At 41.8% G+C, this 24,546-nt stretch overlaps 3 protein-coding genes across 13 annotated transcripts in view; all 3 read right to left on the bottom strand.

The window, feature by feature from the left end:
• Window positions 1-1,396: 1,396 nt before the first annotated feature.
• Window positions 1,397-4,658, bottom strand: hoxb1a (homeobox B1a). Its single transcript, XM_043235442.1, has 2 exons — window positions 3,078-4,658; window positions 1,397-2,347 (listed from the first exon to the last, which is right to left on the bottom strand). The coding sequence occupies exons 1-2, from the start codon at window positions 3,712-3,714 to the stop codon at window positions 2,031-2,033; spliced, it is 954 nt and encodes a 317-aa protein (XP_043091377.1). The 5' UTR covers window positions 3,715-4,658; the 3' UTR covers window positions 1,397-2,030.
• Window positions 4,659-13,889: 9,231 nt separating this feature from the next.
• On the bottom strand, window positions 13,890-18,845 carry hoxb2a (homeobox B2a). The gene is made up of 2 exons (XM_043230271.1): window positions 16,053-18,845; window positions 13,890-15,208 (listed from the first exon to the last, which is right to left on the bottom strand). The coding sequence occupies exons 1-2, from the start codon at window positions 16,546-16,548 to the stop codon at window positions 14,475-14,477; spliced, it is 1,230 nt and encodes a 409-aa protein (XP_043086206.1). The 5' UTR covers window positions 16,549-18,845; the 3' UTR covers window positions 13,890-14,474.
• A 110-nt stretch (window positions 18,846-18,955) lies between these two features.
• Window positions 18,956-24,546, bottom strand: part of hoxb3a (homeobox B3a) — a 51,664-nt gene continuing 46,073 nt past the window's right edge. For all 11 annotated transcript variants that reach the window (XM_043230185.1, XM_043230258.1, XM_043230208.1 and 8 more), the window contains 2 exons: window positions 21,937-22,534; window positions 18,956-21,162 (listed from right to left, as the gene is read on the bottom strand). In XM_043230185.1, the coding sequence (XP_043086120.1) occupies window positions 20,402-21,162; window positions 21,937-22,426 (1,251 nt within the window). In that variant the 5' untranslated portion in view covers window positions 22,427-22,534 and the 3' untranslated portion in view covers window positions 18,956-20,401. The remainder of the gene's footprint in view (window positions 21,163-21,936; window positions 22,535-24,546) is intronic.

The following is a 24,546-nucleotide window of genomic DNA, read 5'->3' as shown; positions in this document are numbered from 1 at the left end:
TTCCCTTTTAAGTGAAACTACGGTATAGGTGGTGTATAACTTTTTTTCTCCTGTGGAAAAGTTTCCAAAAGCACTTTTATATTATTAGGGATGCTCTGAATCGCGTAAAGGTCGCGTAAAGCATATATTCAGTCATAAATAAATATGCTGAATGTTTTTTTTAACGATTCTTTGACGTTGAAACCGTCTGACGAGTTTTTTTTTTTTTTCGCTTAAAGGAACCGCGTGTTAGATTATGTATCTGCCTCGCCACAAAAACACTGGCCTGGTGAGAGAGATGCGTTTCAGTTACAGAACCACCCAAGGAGCTGGTGTTTTTGTGAATGCCACTGCAGCCCAGCATTGTTTTCCTGTGAAGCAGACCTAATGCTAACGCTGCTACAAAGAACAAACATTACTGGCTTGGCAAAGTGTTAATTTGACCGATTTTTTGTCTTTGTCGATTACAATAATATGTTAGGAACCGTAAGAACTTTAGAGCTTATATATATATATATATATATATATATATATATATATATATATATATATATATATATGTATATATATATATATATATATTTTTTTTTAAATTATATATATTTTTTATTGTGTGTGTGTATATATATATATATATATATATATATATATATATATATATATATATATATATATATATATATATATATATATATATATATAATTTTTATTTATTTTTTTCTGAGACGCTTTCTGCGTTGTTGCGCACTCGAAAATGATCAATGCACGCAGCGGACTTTCCTAAAGATTTATGGTTTCGAAAGCGTTTAATGTGTTTAGCGAGTAAATAAGAAGCCCATTCATAGCAGCACTCGGCAAATCAAACGCACCGCCCACAATTCTGTTCCGTTTCTTGAAAGCTTGTCTTTCTTTTAATTTGCTCAGGCTCAGCGCTATTTGCGCCACCTCCACGCCGCTCAGCGAGAGAGCCTGTTTGGATGTTTAGATATCCCAGAAGCACACCGAGGTAAAAAGGTCATCTTTAACCACCCTGATTGCTCAACAACATTCCGTTCCGTTCTCCGAGCATCCTGTAACACTATCGAGTGGTGCTCGCTTTCTCACCCTCCAGTAATTAAAAGAGAGGGCTATTAAACCTTATAATGTATTCCTTATTAACATTTTCCGTATGCTTATTTATTCTTAAATGTATTTTTATTACATTTTTATTAGATTTCACACACACGAACATATATGTAATATGATTGCAGAGACCGGTTCAGTAAAATATTGTTTTTATTTGAGGTAGATAAAGAATTGACAAGCATTTGATTGAGTTTACGGAATCATACAGACAGTAACTAATAAAACTCAGCTCGTCTGCGCTTAAAAACACTAGGCTAAAAGATTTATTAAAGGTTTTAATTAAAAGAGTACATTTTAAACACCCTGCATTGCCTTTTTGTTCTACAAACGGAATGGAACTTTCCCAAGATTCGAATTCAATCGCTTTCAATTGAAAAATGAAATGAAACATCACAATGCACACTGAGAAGGAATCGTTCGCATTTTCCCACTAAATTGTGCTGGTGCTCAGTAAAGGCCTACTCCGCAAACGCATAGTGCAAGGAGTCCAAACTCCTATAGCTACAATCCTCAAAACTCAAATATTAAATGCGTACAATTTCATAAACGCAACAAAAAAACATCAATACATATATTTTGACAACACGACAGGCTCCCTGTAAAGTCGGTTAGGTTCGTTTAGAGACGTGTAAACATTATGAAAGTGCATTATATTTATCATTTAGAAATACCCTGTATAACGCGCACAAACGTTTCCAAAAAAAAAAAAAAAAATCGGAACGCTTGTTCGAGGAGACGGTGTGACTATGTTCATTGTTGTGCTAAAAGCCTCTTTGCTCTTCGCTTTTTAGCCTAAAGTTCGATTTTGTCCATCATACACAAAACACGAGAAGATCTTTCGGGCACACAGTGGAATGCTTAAATTAATAGACTTTGCGATATATTTCGAATCTGCTGTTCTCTGCCCCCGGAGTCGATGTCCTCGGTTAGGAGTCAGGGCTCGGAGAAGCTCCTGGAGAGGTTGAGGTCGAGTGGTCAGAGTGATCCTCGAGGTCTTTCGACGAGGTGGACGAAGCGGGCGCCAGTCCCTCCTTTTCTCGCTTCTTCTGCTTCATTCGGCGGTTCTGAAACCAGATCTTCACCTGCGTCTCGTTCAGCTCGAGCGTGGCGGCGATTTCGACCCGGCGCGCTCGCGTCAGATACTTGCTGAAGTGAAACTCTTTCTCGAGCTCCGTCAGTTGTTTGGTTGTGAAATTCGTCCGGATGGTGTTTTGTGGTCCCAGTCCGTAATCGGCCGCTTTAGCTGGGAGGGGAGGGGGGGGGGAAATGAAAGAATAGTTAAATGATTGCATATCAAACGATTCAACTCATAAATAAAACACCATAGCGGTAATTTCACAGGCTTGCTTTATAAAAACACCAACAGCAATCAAGTGTGCTAGTGTTCGTTGCGCTTATTAGATGTGACTGTTTAAACTGCAGTATCAGGCAAAGAAAATCAACAAGTTACGCGGTATTTCAAACTTTTGTTAACCTTGCTTTAATTCCCCCGTTTGTATGTTATCAATTTTGAAAGAACTCGTAACGGGGTGTATGGAGTACATGCAATTCAATGCTCCCTAAAGATGGCTTTATGACCGCTCAATTTGTACAGCACGTCAAAATGGTGGCCCCCGCGCGTAAAAGTTGGTGCACTAAATCGTAGTGAGGCAAATACTGCTGGGACGGGAGACGAAAGCTTAAGAACACAATGGAGGCCAACAAAAACGAATGTAGCGCGGCCAGAACCGGGGACAAGCTAAGGATAACAGAGCTGGTGCATTTCCAAGGGCGAAGGAAAGCACGTCTGTTCGATGCATTAGCGCAGAGGTAGACGGGTTGAAACTGAAGCGAACAGGCCTTTTTTTAACTTTTCCTGAGTATAAAGTTTCTAATTTCAGTATAGTTATATTTCGGTGACCTGCAATCGTGTTTGCTTTTGTTTAGAGTGCGCGGCACATAGATATTTTCGCCACTGAGGCAGTTCTATCCACCTGTTTTAGGAGGGTTCCTTTTGACTTTCATCCAATCGAATGTCTTCCCAGGTGGCGACTGATCCGTGTCCCTTTCCCCCTCTTGGGAGGCCGATAAGTCGGCGTAGGTGCCCTGTGAGTAGCCTCGCTGGTGATCCTGGCCTTCGCATCCGTGATGCTGGTAAGGTGCTGCCGGAACGGCTCCCTGCGCACCGCAGTACGCACCGGCCATGGAGCCATAGTGAGGGCCGACGTTCGAGTTTGAAAAGCCCGATGAGTGATAATACATCCCATCCTGCTCGGGGTTAATGAAATACTGGTGTTGAGCGAAGTCCGGATTGGCGCAGGCCTGGCTCCCATAACTCGCAGTCCCCGTGCCACCGTACGAAAGGCCAATGCCAGTCTGATGAGTTGGGTGCTGGTGATGCGCGTAGACGCCGCTCTGGTGCTGATGTTGTGCTGCTGCTGCTGCTGGCTGGTTGCTCCCCCCTACGTAAAGTCGTCCATCAGCGTTATAGCTGTCACTTGCGTGTCCGGTGTGGAAGGGGCCCGAGAACGCCTGATCCAAGTGGTGGTATCCAGCCTTGGGCGAGTAGGCGTTCGTCCCACGGTTACAAATTGTGTACTCCAAAAAAGAGTTCATTCTGGAATTGTCCATGCGCAATTAATGGCGGAGGGTCAACCTGAGAGATCGGGAGAGCCTCCTGTCCTGCAAGCTCGCAACAGTATGTCATGCGGAAAGGGGGGAAACGCTTACCTCTGGAGTATTTGCTCGGGCTTCCCTATAACACATCTTTACCTCAGCTGCTGGTCACGTGAGACGTCACGGCGCCAATGGTGAGGGGACCTCCAGAAGTTTGTCAGCGCACGGCGACCATCCATCACGCGCTTGACATTTGCATGACAAAGCCACTTCAATCAAACCAGCCCATCAATCTGATAACAGCTAGAATATGTCAAACCCTGCGTGAAAGGCTCTCCGAATGAGAGAAAGAGAAATAAAGAAAGAACGTTTTAGACTTTTGCATTGAGATCTCGGTCTTCGTCTCCTTCTCATCTCTACCGTTTAGGTTCTGGTTTAGTAAATAATGCGTTATCTTCGTATGCCGGAACGGCCCGAGTTAGGCCTAGGTGATTGTCCGCTTCAATAAGAGCAATGTTCTGCGTCGCCTGTAAGAGCAGCCCGACGCAGAGTTCATTATGTGCGTTCAGGAAGGAAATCTCTTTAACACTCGAATTGGAAGTGACGCCACGGTTCACAGATCGGTCCGGGCTGGCTTCGGACCCGTCTAATTAAATCACTGAACTGATCCGTTACCGAAACGAAATTAGGTCGACAGCGAGCCTTCTGTTGAGTCCAAACGAGCAGGAAAAGAACGCGTTTGTTTTTCTCTTACAGCCTCTGGAAACATGCGCTGCGCGGAACGCTTGATTTTTTTCCCCTTAGCTTTTTTTTAATTATCGGATCCAACTGGATGTCGAAGTGAGAGAGACGGTCTTCAAAGTTTGCAGCTTTCGTTCGAAAGCCAACTAAATAAAGCAAACTTTAGGACTGTGAGTCAAACTAATGAGTTCGCGTGCACCACGAGCTGCTCGACAGGCGTCGGTGGACAGCAGGAGAAGCGAGAAGCTAATCATTAATTAAGATGACAATGCCGAGCAAGTCTTCCTCTTCATATAAAGCCCACGCTCAATATAGGGGCCGGAGAAGTTGGAATATATTTGCTCGTTAGTACATGGCGGTACAAGAAAGGGTAACAATATAACGCCCACGGTGATTTGTTATCTGTCGTTTCACGTGCCAAGTGATTGCCACGGATTGAAAACTACTTTTTCTTACAGCTCCGTTCAACACTCAAGAGTCCTTGAGGCTTTTGGCCTGCTGGCTGTTGTGAACGAATCCATCGGCTGATTGGTTGCGGCGCGTTAAGCCTATGCGCTTTATCGCTTTTTTATTTAATCGGGACTGTTCGTGTTAATGATCACGAACGAATAATGTCAGGTACGAGCCTTGCTGGTGTCTTTCGGGGAAAGAAATGGAGGCTTTGCCAACCGTTTTTTCAACAGTTCTTCAAATGACCGAACAAAACTGCGATTAAAGTTGTGAGACGTGCGTGTGAGGGATGTTCAAGCAATAATGATTTTTTTAATGGGTGCGAAAGAGGAGAATTAAACTTTTAAAAAAAGGATAGCTGGAAAAGGGCACAGCAATACAGAAAAAAACTATTGAAAACAAAAACTATATGGTCTAATAATAATAATAATATTTGTAGTAATATAATAAATATATTTGATATGAATAAATAAAATGTCATGATTTAATTTCCGTGTTAGTAAATCATTGTTGCATCTCAGTTATTATCTATCAATTATTATTTGCGTAAGATTAAACATTCTTCCGACGGAAAAACGGCGCGCGATGCGTTTCTGCGCAAGTAACGGATTTGAGAGAAAATACTCTTCATTATTTTAAATATGAAATGATTTTTGCCTTTTCGCTTCATTGTTAGCTAATATTATTATGGTTGCATTAACAGGCCTGCGTTGTAGAAAGTCACGAGGCCGATGCTTGCGGTCGTTGTTGTTTCGAAACCCAAGCAACAGTTTCGATCTGGATTCTACAACGTTTTACTGAAGAGCAGAAACAAAGCTAATATCATCTACAACTTAGAACGAAGCGATTTAATGGTGTAATCATTTTCATTAGCTTATTTAACATCGGTGAATGATGGTTTATTGCTCAAGGTATATAAGGTATATAAAAACCTTAAAACCGAAATCATTATTATGATTTAATTTGTATACTTTGTCAGTTCCTTTGCTGTTTTGCTAGGCAAAATGTAGATGAGAGTAATGGGGCTCCCATCATAACTACCTTTGATTTTTTTGCATGTCCCAGTCATTAACTTGCATAATGAATGGCCCTTGAAGCCATTCAAATGTAGTTTTCTTTCTTCATTCCGCGCCACATGCTCAGCAATTGAGAGTTTGTACACTTATCTGCACGTCAACCCCCACATTGCAGCTGAAATATTGTTATTATTCGTTTCTTTTTCGCAGCTCGCCAACCCGGGCCCTTTTAAAACTCTGGCTCCTGAAAGCCGGCCCATGTTCTCGCCCGCCGCCCTTCCACTTTGTCCTCACTTGAGCAGCCGATGGGAGGAAAGAGCACTGACACACGCCGGCGTTGCAGAATAATTTATGCGGGTATAGGCGGGGAATCAGGTATTTCCATTGTACATGTAAAGTGGGATATTAAGAAAATCATTATACAAATAAACGATTTTCCTTCTGCATCCATCCTTTGTGGGGTGACACCTACCCAAAGTCAGTCATGTCCTTATTTTCATATGCTGCACAGAGGTTAAATGAGCCATCTGCTTAAATTATCCAAGTCATCGTATAATAAACAAACTTAGGACATGTAGATCGTCTAAATTTAACTTCCAAAGTGAACTAATTTATCTTAACCCACAGATGCAAACAACCAAAATGGTGATGGAACAGTTCAAACAATGGCTTCTATCTATCTATCTATCTATCTATCTATCTATCTATCTATCTATCTATCTATCTATCTATCTATCTATCTATCTATCTATCTATCGTTCTATCTATCAAAAAACAACAAAGACAGCAGACAGTGGATCAAAGCGTAGTGGGGGAAGGAGAGCAGATTTGATCGGAGTAAAAAAATTGTTTAATTCGTAGATTATCTAAATCTATCTATCTGTCTGTCTGTCTGTCTATCGATCTATCTTTCTGTCGTTCTATGTCATTTCGTTTATACGTCTCTCTAGCTGTGTGGTCCGAATCTCTTTTCCACTTTTTAGAAATTCAGTTTAAATACGTGCACACTTAATTTGCCAGTGCAAACACATTACCATAGCATTCAATAAATCAAATATTTAGCAGATGCGGGGCGCAATTAATCATCTTAATGTCCTCCTGGACAAACTATGCAAAAGATCTTCTGACATGACTCAGATACTGTACTTCACGGGCGTATCGAAAAAGAAAAATGAGAGTTTGCGTGAAATCAGGCTGTTGTTCTTGGTCAAACCGAGACAACACGGGGTCATGCGAGGTCTGTAGATGTTGCTCATGTTGTTTAGACTGACGAAGTGATTCAGATTAGTATCAAATAAATATCATGTTTGTTGTCCTAAATCACTTTTTTGTCATACTCTCCACCAGATCTATCTATCTATCTATCTATCTATCTATCTATCTATCTATCTATCTATCTATCTATCTATCTATCTATCTATCTATAATTCTGTTTTATTTATCATTCTATCTGACTTTTTATCATTCTGTTGTTCTACCTACATCAAAATATTGCTCCATCCATCGCAAGCCTCTCTAAACATTTCACCACCTTAGAATAAATCCAGAAACTCGTCTTCAATATGTTAGCTTTCTACTGTAAACAACATCACAGAAAAAAAACTAATTAATCTTGTTTTCCAGTAAAAATATCAATAATTTCTACACTTGTTTATAGTTTCACAAATCATCCTCTGAAAAGTATTAATATCTCGTGCAGTGTTGCTTCTCAAGCAACTAAAATGACGTTGCTGTTAGAAATGCGACCCGGAACAAAGTTTTTAGAAATTTTAACTAGAATATTTGAACTAGTTATTTTTTGTGGAGCCGTATCCACATCATTTGTCTATTTTTATTCATTTATTTCCCGACACATCGTTCTACACATGCTCTTCAGTATTTCTCTCCGTGCACCTATGTAAAATTAACCTCTCGCTGTCAAATCTGTCATAGGGCACTCTCTCTTTGTCAACTATATGCAAATCGGATGTAAACTTTTTGGGCAGGTGTTGTCATTCCAGGTGGTTGAGTAGCAAAGTGGAGGTTGCCCATGTGTGACTAAATCTTAAGTACTTTTGCTAGATATGTACACACACATTTTCATAAAGTCACTGGTTTAAAGTTTCATGCCATTTCATGGGGTCACAGAGCAGCATTTAACATGCATTGTTACGTCGAAGACCTATCGATATGAAGGTATTTTTTGAAGGTATCGGCATTTTTTACATCAAACTAAAAAAAAACAAACAAATATATTTTTATTTTAAAAAATGTACACTTCTAAGGCCGCCCACATTACATGCAGCCAACATTATTGTACGAAAAGTTATGCTAGTCTTATTAGCGTGCTGATCGTTAATGGAGAGCTGTAATATCGCTAGTGATAAATATTTTAGCGATATTTTCTTTTAGCTGCATTGCATGATTCCCTTGAAATTTGCCTCTCAGGCCTGCTTTCTTGACAGCTGAGGTATAAGGGTCGTGTGTGCATGTAGATGGACCGTGCCCGGGCAACTGATTTTGCACTTCACTGTGTATAAAGCTTGAGTTTGACTGTATACTCTATTTATAAGTCACGCATTAGGTAAACGTAAGCCTCTTCATCACGCATAGATGCTGCTAAAAGAAGAATCGCTATGCTTGGTGTCCATTTATGGTTGACAGCTTGCGTGATTAATACCGGAATTGAGATGACAGTAGGCTCGATTGTGAGCGTGTCTGGTTTGCACGCGCGCACACAAACAATTTGCGAGATCGTAAACACGTGCAACGTACGGCTTCGTGGAGTGGCCCGAGGGCAATGCTGCTTGCTCAGCGGCTGCCGCTCTACGGATTGAATTTTATATTTACAAAAATATTTCCAGGGCTCTTATCTCTCATTTTGCGTGATTGATATGTGCTTATCACCGCATCGCTGTAGATTACAAGCCGTGGCATTTGTATATTGTCAGTAAAATGTCAGTTGTTTACTTTGTGCGATTGGGACATTTGCAGAGGCTCATTGAGGCGAAACAAATTGTGAATTTTACATGTCCTGGGCAGCTAAATATGATAAGTGAGTGTACCGTGCTCACTGTGGGCTAAAGCACTCTGCTTCTATTTCGAGCTCTCAGGAGGTCACATGACATTCTATATGTTGTTCATTACCTCTTTACCGTATTGGTTGGCTGTCTGCGCAGAAAGCCATGGAATATGATAAGCACTCTCTGAGTGGATATTCCATCTCCCACTTTTTAGAAGAGATGGAAAATTGCATTAATGCCGTGCACTTTTCGATCCCACAGAAAAACCAAAGAAAGCCGAAGCTCAATTAAAAAAAAAAAAGTCTCTGGGCTATTTATGTATGCAGCTTACCAGGTCAGCATTTATCTGACCAAAACATACCGTACAAATGGTAATATTATAAAGTGTTATTATCATGTAAGACTCACAGTATTTTATTTTATTTTGAGAATATATCCGATGCTAATGTGAATTATTATAGCGTCATTACTACAGTCTTAAGTGTCACATGATCCTTCAGAAATCATTTTAACATGAGTTGAATTTATTTAAAAATAAGAATTTATTTTGGATTACATGCTTTATTTTTTGTGCAAACCATGACATAAATAAGGACTTTAACTCAGCAAGGATGCATTCAGTTAATCTGAAGTTAACCATGGTAATCATTAATCATATATATATATATATATATATATATATACTATAACTGTATCTGTGCAGAGACTGATAGCACACATCTGCTCTGGCCTGGGAGCTCCCTTCAGTGCAATGTCACTGGATACGTTACGTTTTTGGGTGACTTGAAGCTGTCATCTTGTCTACTATAGCAGCAGAACAGAGCATGATTGCTTCAAGGTATTGTCGGCACATTCTCTTGTTGGCAGGGTTAAGGGTAAAAATGTGTTGCTGTTAGATACTGTACAAGTGTTAGTGAATGCCCCCTCACCCTCTGAGAAGATATGGACAGCTGTGAAGGGTCCGCTTCAAGCACACAAAAGCTCATATACTTTCACGATCAGCATGCCATAAACTCCGGCAGCATCACATCACGCTGCTCTCCAAATGCTTTTGTCAGGACTTTGTTCGTTCTCCGGTTTTTGGTTTTTTTTTACTTCCAAGAAAACTTTTATTCTAATTAATCTTATTAAGAGTTCCGCTCATTGAAAACTCAGGTGCGCTCACATCAATGACTTAAATCAACAGACAAAAATCACAGACCAACAAAGCGCTCCTAGATTAAAACCTCGCAAGCGTATCAGAGTCAAAAGCAGTTTTATATTTAACAGGGTAGTGTTTTTTTTTTTTAAGTTGGTGCAGAAAGACATGCGAGGTCTTGAGCCAATATACAGGGCGTCCCATTCTTTGTGCATCACCAGCTGTCGCTGTCTTTTGAAAACATTTTGAAACATATACCATGCTTTCAGTGAGCTTTCTTGGCGTGCTGCTAATGTTGACATGCTGAAGGATTACTTTATTTTCATTTGTTCAAACGCGGAAAAGGAATGAATACTGCAGGAGATGGCTCTTAGGCTATTTCAGATCGGCCTGATGTTAGACTTTTTTTTGTTGCCAATCTTGTAAGAAAACTGTTTATGAGGTAGCGATTTTGTATGCATTCTTGCAATTTGGTTTATATGAAATCATGATTGCGTGACAGTCCACCTCTAACACCACCCCACGAACGCATTTGGATCGTACCAAGACATCGGTGAAATACCAATTTATATGAATTGTCCGCCAATTCACCCAAACATAAATTAGTTGCAAATTGCCATTAGAGTGTACTGGTTTCACAAAAGAAGATATTTGTTTAAAAATGTGCGTAACCAAACAGTTGCTGGTCCCCATTGACTTTCATGGTGTAGGTTGAAAAAAATGGAAGACCGTCGCTTTTTTGATTACACTCATTCTTCAAAATATCTACTGTGTTGATAAGAAGAAAGAAATTCATACAGGTTTGGAATAACTTGAGTAAATGATTACACGATTTTCACTCGTAAGTAAACACCAATTAAGGTAAACGCCATCAAAACCGTGTCTTCTTTTTTCCTGCGAATATAATGATTGACCAGACGAAACGATAACGTAAACCGTTGAGTTTTTGGATTGCAATTGATCGTATTGTGTTGGCTGGCTTGCTATTTGGCAAGTCGCTTTATTTACTCGCCATTGACAGCTTCTGTTTCCTTTAGAGAGTTGCAGTAATTAGCAAATAGCTAAATGGCTAATGCTACAATTAGCTTTGTTTTTTTCAGCGTTTCTAGTTGGTACGGTTTCCTTTTACTGTGTGTCAGCAGAGATGTAATAGAGACCAAACATTCACAGTTCCCTCTTAATTGTCAAACATGTAATGATTGTCAGATGGTCTGTGTGCAATATATATGTGAAAATATCAAGCTTCTGCGCGGATAAACACGTTACAGGATGGCTTAATGTTTATATAAAGCTGATGGTTTGTCTTCCAGTAATGCGCTAATGTGCCAAACAAGTTCTGCAAATGAAACTGCTCGCGCTAAGAAATGCTTCGCGTTATGAAATGTCACATGAGAGGTTTCGGTTGGCATTGTAATCACACAGATTTTGTCTGTTTTCCCGAGCACAAAGAGGCGCATCTTAATGTTATTGTTGCATTAATGAGGTTCTTTTTAAACCGGCGGTTACCGTTTTGATCCACATTCATGCTAACGCTTCACTCGCTGGGCATATGACCAGTAGCTGTGCAGTCGCAGGCTTTTCTGAACAAAGAGTCTTTGCTAAACAAATGAATACAAGAGTTACTACAAAGGGAGCCGTTTACAGAGCTCATAATCCAATACCGTGTGTTTACATTGCTAACCGTAAAGTCTTATAAGGCCATTCTAAAATAAGCTAAGATAATGTTTTGCTGTTACCATTGTTATTGTTGTTGTTCAATGACAAAGTGCTTTGGTTTCCTAACCACTTCAGTGATTAAACCGAGCCTTCATGGTGGTTTGACTGAAATAGGGTAAGAGACATTTCCACTTTAATCTTGGCTAGTCCCACCAGCGCTTCAGGCACAGCATTACCCAGGATGCACCACTGTAAACACCGGCCCATTTTCTCACGTGAGAAAATCCCTACGCCACCACACCTCTCCTTATTTTAGATTCCACCGTCCCAAAGTACTGCGCTCTGCGAAACGTATAAACAGAAAGAGCCGCGCTGATAAACACAAGCTGGCAGGCCACCAAGAGAAGCGTAGGGACTGAGATAAAACAGCATCCAGCCACGCCTCCAATTATGAAGGGGAATCACTGCAAGAATTTTGTAATAATATTTACCAAACTTGCGTGGCCTCGGGGCAGGGAAGAAGCTGTTTATCTTTGTTCGGAGATATGTTGATATGTAAAGTCTCACCTGTCTCAGGTGAATCAAACAGAAGTAGGGCAGATGTCTGAAATGAGAGAGTGAATGAGCGCTGTATGCGCTGGCATCAGGAAATCCCAAACCGGCACCTAAACAAGAAATAACCCAATACTGGAAACCAAAGTTGATGACTTAAAACGGACACTCAAATTTAGAGATAGATACCCGCCAGCTGGCCAAAATCTCACTTCTTTTTACCCATCAGCGCCAGAGACATCTGTCGTTTTATTATCCGCGTGTCACGCTTCTACTCTTGACACAACTGCAAACTTAAGCTCTTGCTGGAGATTGGGTATCGTTCAGCTGCCCTTATTTCTGTTGAACGCAGGTGAGCGCAGGGCTCCTGTACACGCGTACAGCGTTAAAGCGACCGCTGCTGTGACCAGATCCACCTTTCCGGTAACATGAGCAGAGCACCTGTTCAACTCACACGAGAGTTCATTTACTGGAACTCCTCGCCTAAACCAAGCAACAACAAAAAGGCCTATTCAGATATTTAAATTGTTTTGTTTGCTGCTTTAAATTCATAACAGGGATATAACAGGAGCCTGACCCGGGTGAGGGAAATATTGTATACATTCTATCTGGGTCAAAGACAATAGGATTAGGAACAATAACATTTAACATGGGCTTTTTGTGCCTTGTGGAGTGTTTCAAGTTTTTACTCTTACAGTCTGATAGTAGGGATGTGAATATTAATAATAATTGTGATAATTAGCATTCTCAGTTTTATCCATGGTGTCTTTGTACATGGTGCTCGGATACAGCTGTTAAATAAGATGCCTGATATTTGATATTAAATAATAAAACCATAAATTAAAGATTTCTTTTTTTAACTGATACAAATCTGGCCCGTGTACGTCTAAACTGCTGTTTTGAGTTGACAACGAGGCAGCTCGCAGCATCCCGCTCGCAGCTGCAGCCTAAACCATCCATAATGGCTGCCGCTTTATTGTTCATATCCTTCATTGTGTTTCGAGCGCCATTTTGCATCAGGACGAGCGCAGCCATGGGAGCCCAGAGCCAGTCAACCGCTTGACCCCCCTGCAGAACACCCCTACGGGTTTTTTTTTCTAAATATTTTTTGGCTCGTTTTAAACGTTTACCTAAAAATAAATACCATTCACGCTGCCGCCTTTTACGTCTCATGTTGGCCACTTTGTAAAAAAAAAAAACAACCTGTAATGTTTTACATTTTATTTCAGGTTCGCGATCATCGCTGCAATGTTTTAAAAAGATTCGTCGATTTATTGCTTGCGTTATAAAAAAAAAAAAAAAGATTGAGAGTTTTGCTACAAGGTTAGTGGCTTAATTTTTTTTTTTTTTTTTTTGAGCTTATGCAGTTCCCACCTCTTAATCGTACGAATACTAAATACACAGAATATCTCTCACCACAATATAATGATTGTAATATAATAACAATTGGCAGGCTATTATAAGACTAATCGTTGTATATAAGCTTAATAACGTTCTTCAAACCTTAATTTAACCCGCGGATTGAATTGTGTCATTTCCTCGTGATACACCAACGCCAAGGAAAAAGAAAACAAATTTGCATTCGTTTATATTCAAGCATTAAACATTTTTAATGAAAGAGTTCATTAAAGCTTAGAAAATCAACCACACTCGCTCCACCAATTTATGTGTATTTTTATTATTTTTTTTATTATTTCAGCTATGAAAATAACGTACAATAAATAAATTTGAAATTTACTATTAAAGAATCTCAATAAATAAACTAGTTCTAAAATTATTCGATGGGGACGACGCCCGCCTCGGGAGAATTTCTAAAAGCAGTTCAACTACTCTTATGTCAGACACAATTCCTGAGATTCCAATGATTGAGTTTCACTGAAAAAGTCCGCAACCATTCATCTGTTAGTCGACATAAACTAAAACCCGAAAATCAGAAGGCAATAAAATACCTGAAACTTCGACAGGGGCCATCCCGATGTGTATTCAAAAAGATTACATCATCGTATTTTCAAAATAATGGACAATTTATTTCCTTTTAGGCGTCGTTTCACGCCTCTTTTGTTTTTGTTTTTTTTTTTTTTTTTTTTTAAAAAGAACGGTTTAGGGAGCTGTCTCGTTTGACGTGTTAATGTCTTATTATAGGAATGTCGAGGAGGATTCGGGACACTGCAATCGGATCGAGTTCGATTGTTCTCGTGTGCGTTGGGATGTCGTGATAGTTCAGAACTGTAAATGCTGCAGATCTATAGTACAAAGGGTGCTCGTAAACAAGTCGAAATCTTCCTCGGAGAAGTCGACTGGGCTGTCCAGCGAGCTCTGCAAGCTCGGCGATAAAGCGTCCGAAATCTGTAGGCAGGAGTCCGTCGAAAAGAAATTCAAATCGGGAAGAGAGGGGGCGTCCTGCGGCTCTGTGAACGAATGCTCCGGCCCAGCTGCTCGGCCCTCGGCCATTGTGCTGGGGTTATCTGCAGTAGGCGTCGGGTACGGGGGGGAGTGAACCGCTGTGTCAGGAACAGATGCAGGCTCCGACTGGTTCGCCTGGCCCTCTTCGGGCGTGGGCTGGCTTTTGTCCGCGCTGCTCGTGTAGGAGGCGGCCGTCGGGCAAGCCTCGCTCTCGGAGGCTGCCGCGGAACCGGAGCCAGACGCTTCCAACGACTGGCTCGAATACGGCGAGGCGGCGTCGGCTCCCTCCAGGAGCTCGAAACCGCTGGGCTCGCCTTCTTGCCCGTCCCGGTGGTGCGTCGTTTGTCTTTTGTGCTTCATGCGTCGATTTTGAAACCACACTTTGACTTGGCGCTCGGTTAGATCCAAAAGCGCCGCTATTTCTACGCGCCGGGGCCGACAGAGGTATTTGTTAAAGTGAAACTCCTTCTCCAGTTCAAGTAGCTGCGTGTTGGTGTATGCGGTCCTCAGCCTCCGCGAACCGCTGCCATTATCCAGCCCGCCTTGAGCCTCTGCAAGAATCAAAACAGAAATAAGTCCCGTGCAAAAAGGCGAAGCCATCGAACTAGTCCAGATGACAATAAAATCCCGGTGTAGAACAGCCCTGCGGTTTGGGCTTGTCATGTAGCAGTGACTGCAATGGTTAGGCATGTCTTGTGGTAATAGACCAGCGTGGTGTACAAGCGTTATTTCAGCAAGCCCCATGTTTTGTTGCGTTCCACAGCTTTCACAATATATATACTGTTATCCAAAATGGCTCCCCGAGCCATGTAACGTGGTTATGAATAAATATCGAGTCTCAGCTGACATCAATTGCGATTAAATCGTTATTATAGATCAAGATCTATATCTGCAGGATGGCAACGTAATCTTTCAGAATGTGCACAGTTTTGTACATGTGCCAAGAAATGGGGGAGGGGTGCCTTTTTATCTTATAAAGACATTACTGGGACGGTTTTTCATATATATATATATATATATATATATATATATATATATATATATATATATATATGTACAACAATCACGCATGCTTCATTATGCTGGAAATGTAGACATCAGATGAAATTATAAAATGATTTCTAAATGCATGCATGCAAACCCATTCAGAGCAGGTTACGCCGTACATCACATACAAACAGGACAAAGAATAAATTCTAAAGGGCAGCTTTGTTTTAATGCGTAAAAATTTCGAGCACGTAAAATCACACTGTAATAATTCCATCAGGCTATAATAACAGGCAATTTACATTCTTAAGAGTTTCGGCGACATTCGCGTCTATTCGAGTCACGAAACGTTCAGGGCAAAATGTCCAAAATGCAGAAGAAACGCGTTCAGCGCTTTGATAAACGTACCTGTCGGGGACTCCAATCCCGCGGTCGTGTAGCCGGAGGATGCCTGAGAAGGGGAGGCTGCTGCCGCAGCAGCAGTGGCTCCGGGCTTGGGGCACTTCTTCGAGGATTTTTTCTCTTTCATCCATGGGAACTCGTGGGCCAGGGGCGCGCCACCCGACAGCGGGGCCGGGCCTTGCTGGTGCTGCGTCGGCGGTGCTGTTTGCGTCCGGAGCTGGAGGCCATTGGAGGCAGTTCGCTTTTGGCTCCTCGGTCGCGCCTGGTTGCCTGTGCAGGGACTCAGACTAGGGATGGTGTGCTCGAAAGGAGGTGGAATTGCTGTCGAGTCCTTGATTGATGAAGTTTGAAATGACTCCAGGACAGCGGGGAAAGACGTCAGGCACTCTGCAAGGGAAGGCTGGCTGTTGATGAACCCAATCTCCCTCTCAAATTCAAAATTCATCGCTTCGCCTGGGCAAAAAGGGCGTCCAGCGACACCAACATACGCAAAAAATAACATCCAAAAGCCTAGGATTTATTTTGCGTTCCTGCTATGGCGGCATTTGCGGGCTTTAATAATTGTGTATATTGGTGATATTACTAGCGTATGGGGACCAGGGTCTACTAAACTGAAGACTATGGGCGAAATTGCAGCCAATTCCTGGTCACGTGACTCGTCTCAGCCAATCGCAATTCGGGGCCTGGTGGCAAAAGAAAGCAATATTTGTCTGAATTGATAAAAAAAAAATACAGCAGGATATTATAATTCAGTTCTTATTGTAACACGGACGAAATAATAATTTTAAAAAGGCTCTCGGTTGCCATGTGTCCGGTCAGTTCTGTTTCATCGTTAGAGGTAAAGCGCAGGCCTCTCGTGTTAGACAATAACAAGCCGAATGCAGAACTGCCGGTGATGTAATTCACAGGCCTTGCCTGATAAGTACATCCACAATATGGCTTCTTGCGTATTTACAATCAAGGGTCATTAATCTTAAAACTTTTGACAAGAGCAACAGACAAGAGATGCACGTAGGTGTAGAAATATTTCTTTTATCAAGCACATAAATAAGGGTGCGCGAGAGTGATGTTGAGAGTGTCCGCCACTTTTGCCGAATGGGAGATTCCCAGCCATTACGAATCAAATAAATTATTTGGGGGTTTGCCTTTAATTTTATTTTTGTAATTTTTTTTAAACACGGCCTCCGAAGAATTTCTGAAAACTGGGACGTTAAAGCGCGTAAGTCTGCACTAAATCCAGGTTATAGAATCATAGTCAAATAATATGTCTGTACATATATTGTTCGTTTATGAAACGCAATAGGCCGCGGTACGAAAAATAGTCGCCGGCTGTGTGCGTTAAACGTTTGTTGACTCTGACAACAACCAAAAGTTCATCGCGAGGTCGCGTTCAGAATGGAAATCGCTTACGTGTTGACTTGAATTTCTATCGCGCCTCGGACGGAGAAAGCAGCGATATAATGTTAGCGGGTGAAAAAACTAAGCAAAATTGGTTGCGTCAAAGTTTAAAACGAATGGGGAAAGGGGGTAGATATTTTTAGAGCAGGAGTGGAGAGGCAGCAGGGGTGATCAATCTTTTCGCCGGCAAAGCGCTTGACAGCAGCCACCCTCAAGAATTCGCCTTTTTCCTCCAAGATCACAACAAAGAAAACCCCCATTATTCCCTCGTAGATTTGTGGATATTTTTTTTTTCCACCAAGAAATATTTTTTTTCTGCATTGGAAACGTTCTGCTGGCGCTTCGCATCGATAGGGTTAGAGATTAAAACTGAACTGTGTTGCAGCTAGCCTTGATCTGAATTCGGCTTCGCGGTGTTTCGGCTTTGCAGCCCGATCGAGCTTTCGTCTCGCCGTTTTTCTCGCCTAAAAGAATAGTGGAAACAGATAGGCTGTAACCCTGTGTGGGTGTCTGGGAATTTTTAAAGGAAATACAAAGCGAGCTCTGGGCATTTCGGAAAGGGGTCAATCTAAAAGGGCCTCCTCACAGAACGGAGCTGACTGCGAGGGACTGGGACGCGCTCATAATCTCTATTTTATTTATTGTTCACGCGCTTTTGTGTTCGTTTTTCGGACAGTACTTGCATGAAAAAAAAATGTCAAGTGATGCTTTTTTCAACTGGAAAGAAATGTTAACGTTCTGGGACAATTTGAGCAGCTGTTTGCGTTAAATGGATTTATATCATCCGAGGACGGCGGGTTTTAACTCACTTCTTAAGATACATCCTATGTTGTAATCATCTATCCATCCAGTCTAAAAATGCATGATTTGACTTTTGATATTTTACGTTCGTAGACTATACCTTCATGTTCGTGCGACTGTACTTTCTGTGTGGGTATTAGTTAAAATGCAAAAATTATCTTAGTCTGATAATAGCTTTGATGTCTTTATTATTATGTAGCCACAGTAAGAGTTAAAATGTTTGTTCAAGCGCATGTTAAGAAAGTCAAAGGTTGGTATAGTTTTTTTGTGCATGCAATGGAAGTTATTGTATGTTATCACTGCCGCTGTAATATTAGGTTGGTTCTGAATTTCTTTGTCTGGATTTGTCTAAAGCCTGGGCATGCTACGTTCAACTCTGTTGTTAATAAATGAGCACAGACAGCAACGCAGCTCCTTTTTTTCCCCTGCAATAATCGATGGAAATCCAACAAGCGAAAAAAATGTTTAGTCATCTATTACCCGTACCTTTTTTTCTATAAACTTGAGATTATTTGCAATCATTCGTTTTAACTCCATAACCAGCAAGAAGAGCGTTGGACGATTTTATTGGACCCCCTTCACGTGACCATTGCAGGCGCGGCCCCCAGGGCTCTTTCACAGGCCCCTAGGAGCCCCCTCCCTCCCCTCCCCTCTTGCCTGTATATTCGCGTGAGCCTGTTTGGTAAACTCATGAACTTCTAGAGTGGAAATGAATAACATAACATTTTATTAAAGAATCGTTCAACAACCAACTCTTAACAAGGAAATAAAAGTAGTTACAAAGGACAAATGAAGTTCTCAAAATGTTTCGCTATATTTCGTCTAAATCTCGACTATGCGGGAACGGTTTGATTCCGTCCTTGCGCCCCCTGTACAAGTCAAGACATTATTTATACAAGGGTAACATAAACCTACATATCTCTAAAATACAAGAACTAAAAATTAATTTGTTACAATGACAAGAACACAGCGTCTTTTTTTTATAACAGGTAGATACTAAAAAAGTACATTTTTTATCGATATAAATACATGGGGATAAATAATACAAAAAAGAAAGTATTTAAACTGGCTATAACAAATAAATATATATTTATGAATGTTCACTTGAACACACTTAGCGAAAGACGCTGATTGAAGGTCTTCCGATTCAAAATAAGATTTGCTTTTCTTCCTCACCCATTAAATGTAAACTCTAAGTGCAACAATGATGCCCAGACGAGAGCGCGTTAGGCGTAAACGAAGACGTCTGCGCCGTAGCTTGGTTTCCCGGACATGCATTTTTGTTCAAATATACCCTGTTTCCACGTTAAGTCAAGATATGAGAAAATGTGGGCCTTTCATATTAGTTTGGACTAATGCAGGCGAACCCAAAGACTGGTAGAGATAAAGAAGCGGGGAAGGAGCGGGGAGGAGGAGGGAAGGAGGGAGGGGCGAGTTGAGAACGAGGGAATGAAACTTTAATTTACTAGCATTCTCAACTCTTCCTTTTTTTTTACCCTGTGTCAAAGCCATAGCAAAACTGCATTCGCTCCTCATTAATAGTGATAGGTAGCGTAGTGTAAAACAGACTCAAAAGAGATGAACGTCTTGATCGCCGTGTCTCGCTAAAGACAAGGTGCCAGTCTGTTTTGGGAACGAGTTAATAAAAAAATCGACTGGTGTTTTTTTTTTTTGAGAGAGACTTTTTTTTTTAAAAAAAGAGGTATGTGAAATAAGGGTGGTGGACGAAAACAATCCAGTGGTTTTCTTGCACCGGTAAGTTTAAACGTAAGCTATACCGTACCGCCCTCCGAAGCGTGAGGAACGCAGCGACAATGCCTGAAGAAGTACACAAAACATTTAGGATGATGTGATGAGGTCATACAGCTAGACAGTCTATTCCTTGGCATACAACTAGCCACTGTTCGTGAAGCGTGTGGTTTTAAAGGGGTTTTTAGACCTATGGGTGCTAAATTGGGGTGTGAATGGAAGGAGGACATTGACACAAACCGGTGCTCTAGTCATGGCAAGAAACCACTGGATCATCTTTTTCAACCCCATTGCATCGCCCCATGGGTTAGTCTGTTTCGTCTTGTCATCCTTTCGTTTTTTTTTCTATCTTTTTCCCGTTTTTGTATTTTTTCGTTTCTTTTTTTTGTTTGTTTTGTCCAAACCTGCTACAGATGAGTCAACTTGGGTGCTTCTTGGATTCTACCCTGAGAAGGATGGTGCGCGGACAGATCCGTGTACGTCGGATGTGGGTCACACGGTCCGTGGTGCTGGTTCGCCGGCATCTGTGCGGCACCGTTGTAGTCCATGCTTGCCGACTGGTGGTGTGGTAGGTGATTGAGGCCATACATAGAAGGCCCAGTGGCAGGCATGGCGTCGACATAGCTGCCTCCCACATACACGGGGCTACCCTGCATGTTTGGAGTCCCGTAGGTGCCGCTGTTACCCTGTAGCCCGTGCGGGTCATAATCCGGTGCGGTGTTTCCATACTTCTGTTGGGGTGGGCAACCTTTCATTGGGTTCTGATAGGCTGTGGACATGGCGTATGCATTTTGATGGGGCTTGTTAAAAGATGGCGGGGAGGGAGCGTCGTAACTGCCCATCGAGTGCATAGAGTTCATGAAACCGGCAGAGGACTGCATCGGGAGAGGTGGGCTTCCCGTGGGGGACGGCCCCCCTGAGGACGAGCCGATGCCTTTCGACTTTTGATCCTTCTTGTACTTCATCCGCCTGTTCTGGAACCAAATCTTGATCTGCCGCTCGCTAAGATTGAGCAGGTTGGCCATCTCCACGCGCCTCGGCCGGCACAGGTATCGGTTGAAGTGAAACTCCTTCTCCAGCTCCACCAGCTGAGCGCTGGTGTAAGCGGTGCGTGCTCTCTTGGAAGCTGCAGAACCCGGAGGGCTTTTCTCACCACCGCTGCTCTCCGCTGGGGTGAGAATGAAATAAAACATAATTACTCCACACGGAAATTGAATGCATCGTTCCCACTAATAAAGCCGGCCATGAAAAACTTATCCCCCTGATATTGGTTGTCAACACTTCATAACTTTGGCATTTATTAAGAGACGCATGCCCTAACGTTGACCTTGTGTATGTAAATCACATTACGACTAAAGCCCAGGGCCAGATTCATACTGTGCACTAGGCAACGGTGTGTTTGCTACATGGTTTGTCTTTTGAGTGGTTTACAGGGAGGATTAACACGATAGAAACCTCTACGTGTGGATTCAGAGGCTCGTGGGATAAATCTTGTGTTATCTGGACGCCATAATTACGTATGACATGTGATGTGGCATTGCCGCTATCTCGAATCTGAACAATAATCTTTGTGTACTGTTTTTTTTTTTTTTTCGTCTTCTGACTTTTAGTAGTCGGAGGCATTCAGAGTGTGCCATGCGAACGTAGCGATTATGAAAAAAGCGTTTCGTTGTGCAGTAAATTGAAATAGACCGCTTGTTAACATCCAGTTGCTATAAAAAAACTCTTGAAAACATTTGAAATGAGCATGGTCTGATTTGGTCCCACCCCCCATTGTATCCCATTTCAAGCTAATAACGTTGGCCAACATCTATCTCGTTCCAGAAGAGAAGAGAAGAGGAGAGAAGAGAAGAGAAGAGAAGAGAAGAGAAGAGAAGAGAAGAGAAGAGAAGAGAAGAGAAGAGAAGAGAAGAGAAGAGAAAAGGGGGTTTGGCAAACACACCGTTAGCTGAGCTTGCACTAGGGGAGCTGTTTTTTTGCTTGGTGTTCTGACGTGACTCCTTCATCCAAGGAAAGATTTGCTTCGTGAGAGCTGGGTTTGGGGCCAGAGAGGACGACTTGGATGACGATTTGGCCGTGCCCCCACTGCCGGCCCCACCGCCACCGCTGCCGCCCGGCTGCTGGGTGGCGTTTGAGGCAGCAACGTTTACAGCGTTCTGAGGAGGGGAGACCTGGGGGGGTGGGTGGTGTTCAGGTGGCAGACTGGGCCGCATGCAGCTGCCGTTAAGCTCTTTCGTCTTGGCATGCTGAGGCTGTGGGGGTGCGCTGGTGCCGAGCGACTGTAGGGAGCATGCAGACCTTTGGTAGTCACCCTCAAGATGCGCTGAGTTCTGGAAGGCCGGTGCCGGGGCATCATAGCCAAAACCGTTTGCCCCCTGGTACGAGTATCCTCCGAAAAGTGTCGAGTTGTCGTAGTAGGTCGTTTTCTGCATTTCCAAAAATCGAGTTACCGGCTACCAGGGTCCTGACGACCTTCTGGAAGAACATTGGCACTAGATGTCACGTGACGGTCTCTTTCCAATGGCCTCTTGGAAGCTGACCTGAAAGGTTATAAGAGGCACATAATAAGAGGGGCGCGAGGTAAATCCATCTTACTGCACTGAAAGACGCCATGACATGAATAGCATGTTCCCACAACACAGCCTGCAGATGCTCTCTCTCTCTCTCTCTCTCTCTCTCTCTCTCCCCTCTCACTTTCTCTCTTGTGCACATCATAACAAACCACACATAAGGGTTAGAATTGGAAGACTACATTTCATCAAAATTCTTTCATGAAATTTTGGTTTCTATTGCATGCTATTTCTAATGCAGATTAACCAGGCTTACATCCCTTAAATAAATGTTGTTGTTTTTTTGTGTGTGTGTTGTGGTCTTTCTGGTATTCAAGCGAATAAATAAATACTCTTTTACTATAAAAAATGTTGATGCTAGAAATCACTGGCCAGGATGTGTTATTGGTATATAACTGCTGACACTAGGGCTCCATTCTGAGCTTCTGATATTGCGTAAAAAAACATTTCGTACGTATTTCATTTTCGCAATTAAAAACGTTACTAAATACGCACAATAAAGTCAGCACAGCGTTATTAAAAGAGAAAAAACAAAGACGGACAATACAGGCGAGCTCTGCGGACATACGAGAGCTCCTGCTTCCGACACAAAGGCCATCTTTTGGAGGGCTTTCTCCAGTTACCAGCAAACGTATTTGGGCAACATTAAAAACCTGACAAACCGGCATTGCGTTTCTTTAACTTTGTCGCTGGCCTTTATGAACGCGTAGGGAAAGCTTCACCGGAAGCTTCGGTTGGTGTTATTCATAATGGTCGCTGGACCGAAATAGACAAATCCAGCCCCTTTAAAAAGCTGAAGATCTCGCAGCCTGGCTCTGGACCGGGCGAAAACGATCACTCAAACACTTACAGGCACCTGGCATTTATTCTCACTCACTCGCCTGGGTAGTAAATGTTATTAAAAAGACTTAAGGGGAAGCCAAGAGATTGCGTAAGATATTTTAGGTGAACTACTGTGGCTTTTGCTTTATCAGATACTTGTAGGTTCACTTCACAGTGTGCAATATTATTTTTATTATTATTTCGTGTCCTTGCTCCATAGCAACAAATCGTGTGCCTAAGCTGGGAATTTAAAAAAACTAGTTATGTGTATATTAAATTGGTATTTTAATGCTACGTTATATTTCGATGGGTACATACACATGCGTGAAAAATGTCACGAAGGCCTGTTTTGCACTCTTGTTTAGCCTCTTGTTCTTGTTTATTCGTTTAATTATTTGATTTCGTTGATAAAATACAACAAAGAAAAAATATAAAAATATTAATTTGATCAAATAAAGAATAGTACTGCTTTATAAGTCTGTCTATCTACGTATCGAACAACAGCACTGATGATAATAATACTAATAATAACAATAATAATATTAATAGCAGTAAAGCCACAAAATAACTCATGCATTCTTTTCAATATTATCTGAATGAATCATCCTGACATTATATTGTTCTAAAACAGTGTGTGTGTTTTTTTTCTTTTGTTTGTTTAAAAACAAAAGAAAAAGCGTTTGAAAGCTGCCATAACATTTTGAACCAACATCATAAGCTTCATGGATCATAAACACATTATCGCAGAAGCTCAACTCGTAAAGGGAAAAAAAACGCTTTGTTAACATGAATAGACGGTGAATTTGTCTTTTTCCAAAAGGTCGTTTTTTTCCACGATAACGTGTACTTCGCTGCATTATGCACGGCTAATCCCGCGATTAAAAAAAAATCTATTATTTAGAAATAAATCTGTAAATATTGAGGAGATGTTTGCGTTTCTGTCGTGCAAGGCGTAAATATAGGCTACAGCTTTTGGACATCGACTCAGTCTCAACACGTCACAAATGTCGGTCATTTATCTTCGAAGAGGACGGCCGGAATCCTAATCATTTACTCTAAGGAATTGTTCGGGGGAGAGAAAGGGGAGAGGAAGAGGGGGGTATAAAAACAGGCATAATAGATATGAAATCATATCGCGGTTCCATTAAATGGAACACGTA

This window comes from Puntigrus tetrazona, chromosome 3, assembly GCF_018831695.1.
Source record: "Puntigrus tetrazona isolate hp1 chromosome 3, ASM1883169v1, whole genome shotgun sequence".
NCBI lineage: Eukaryota > Metazoa > Chordata > Actinopteri > Cypriniformes > Cyprinidae > Puntigrus > Puntigrus tetrazona.
This window is presented reverse-complemented; position numbering and strand designations above follow the sequence as displayed.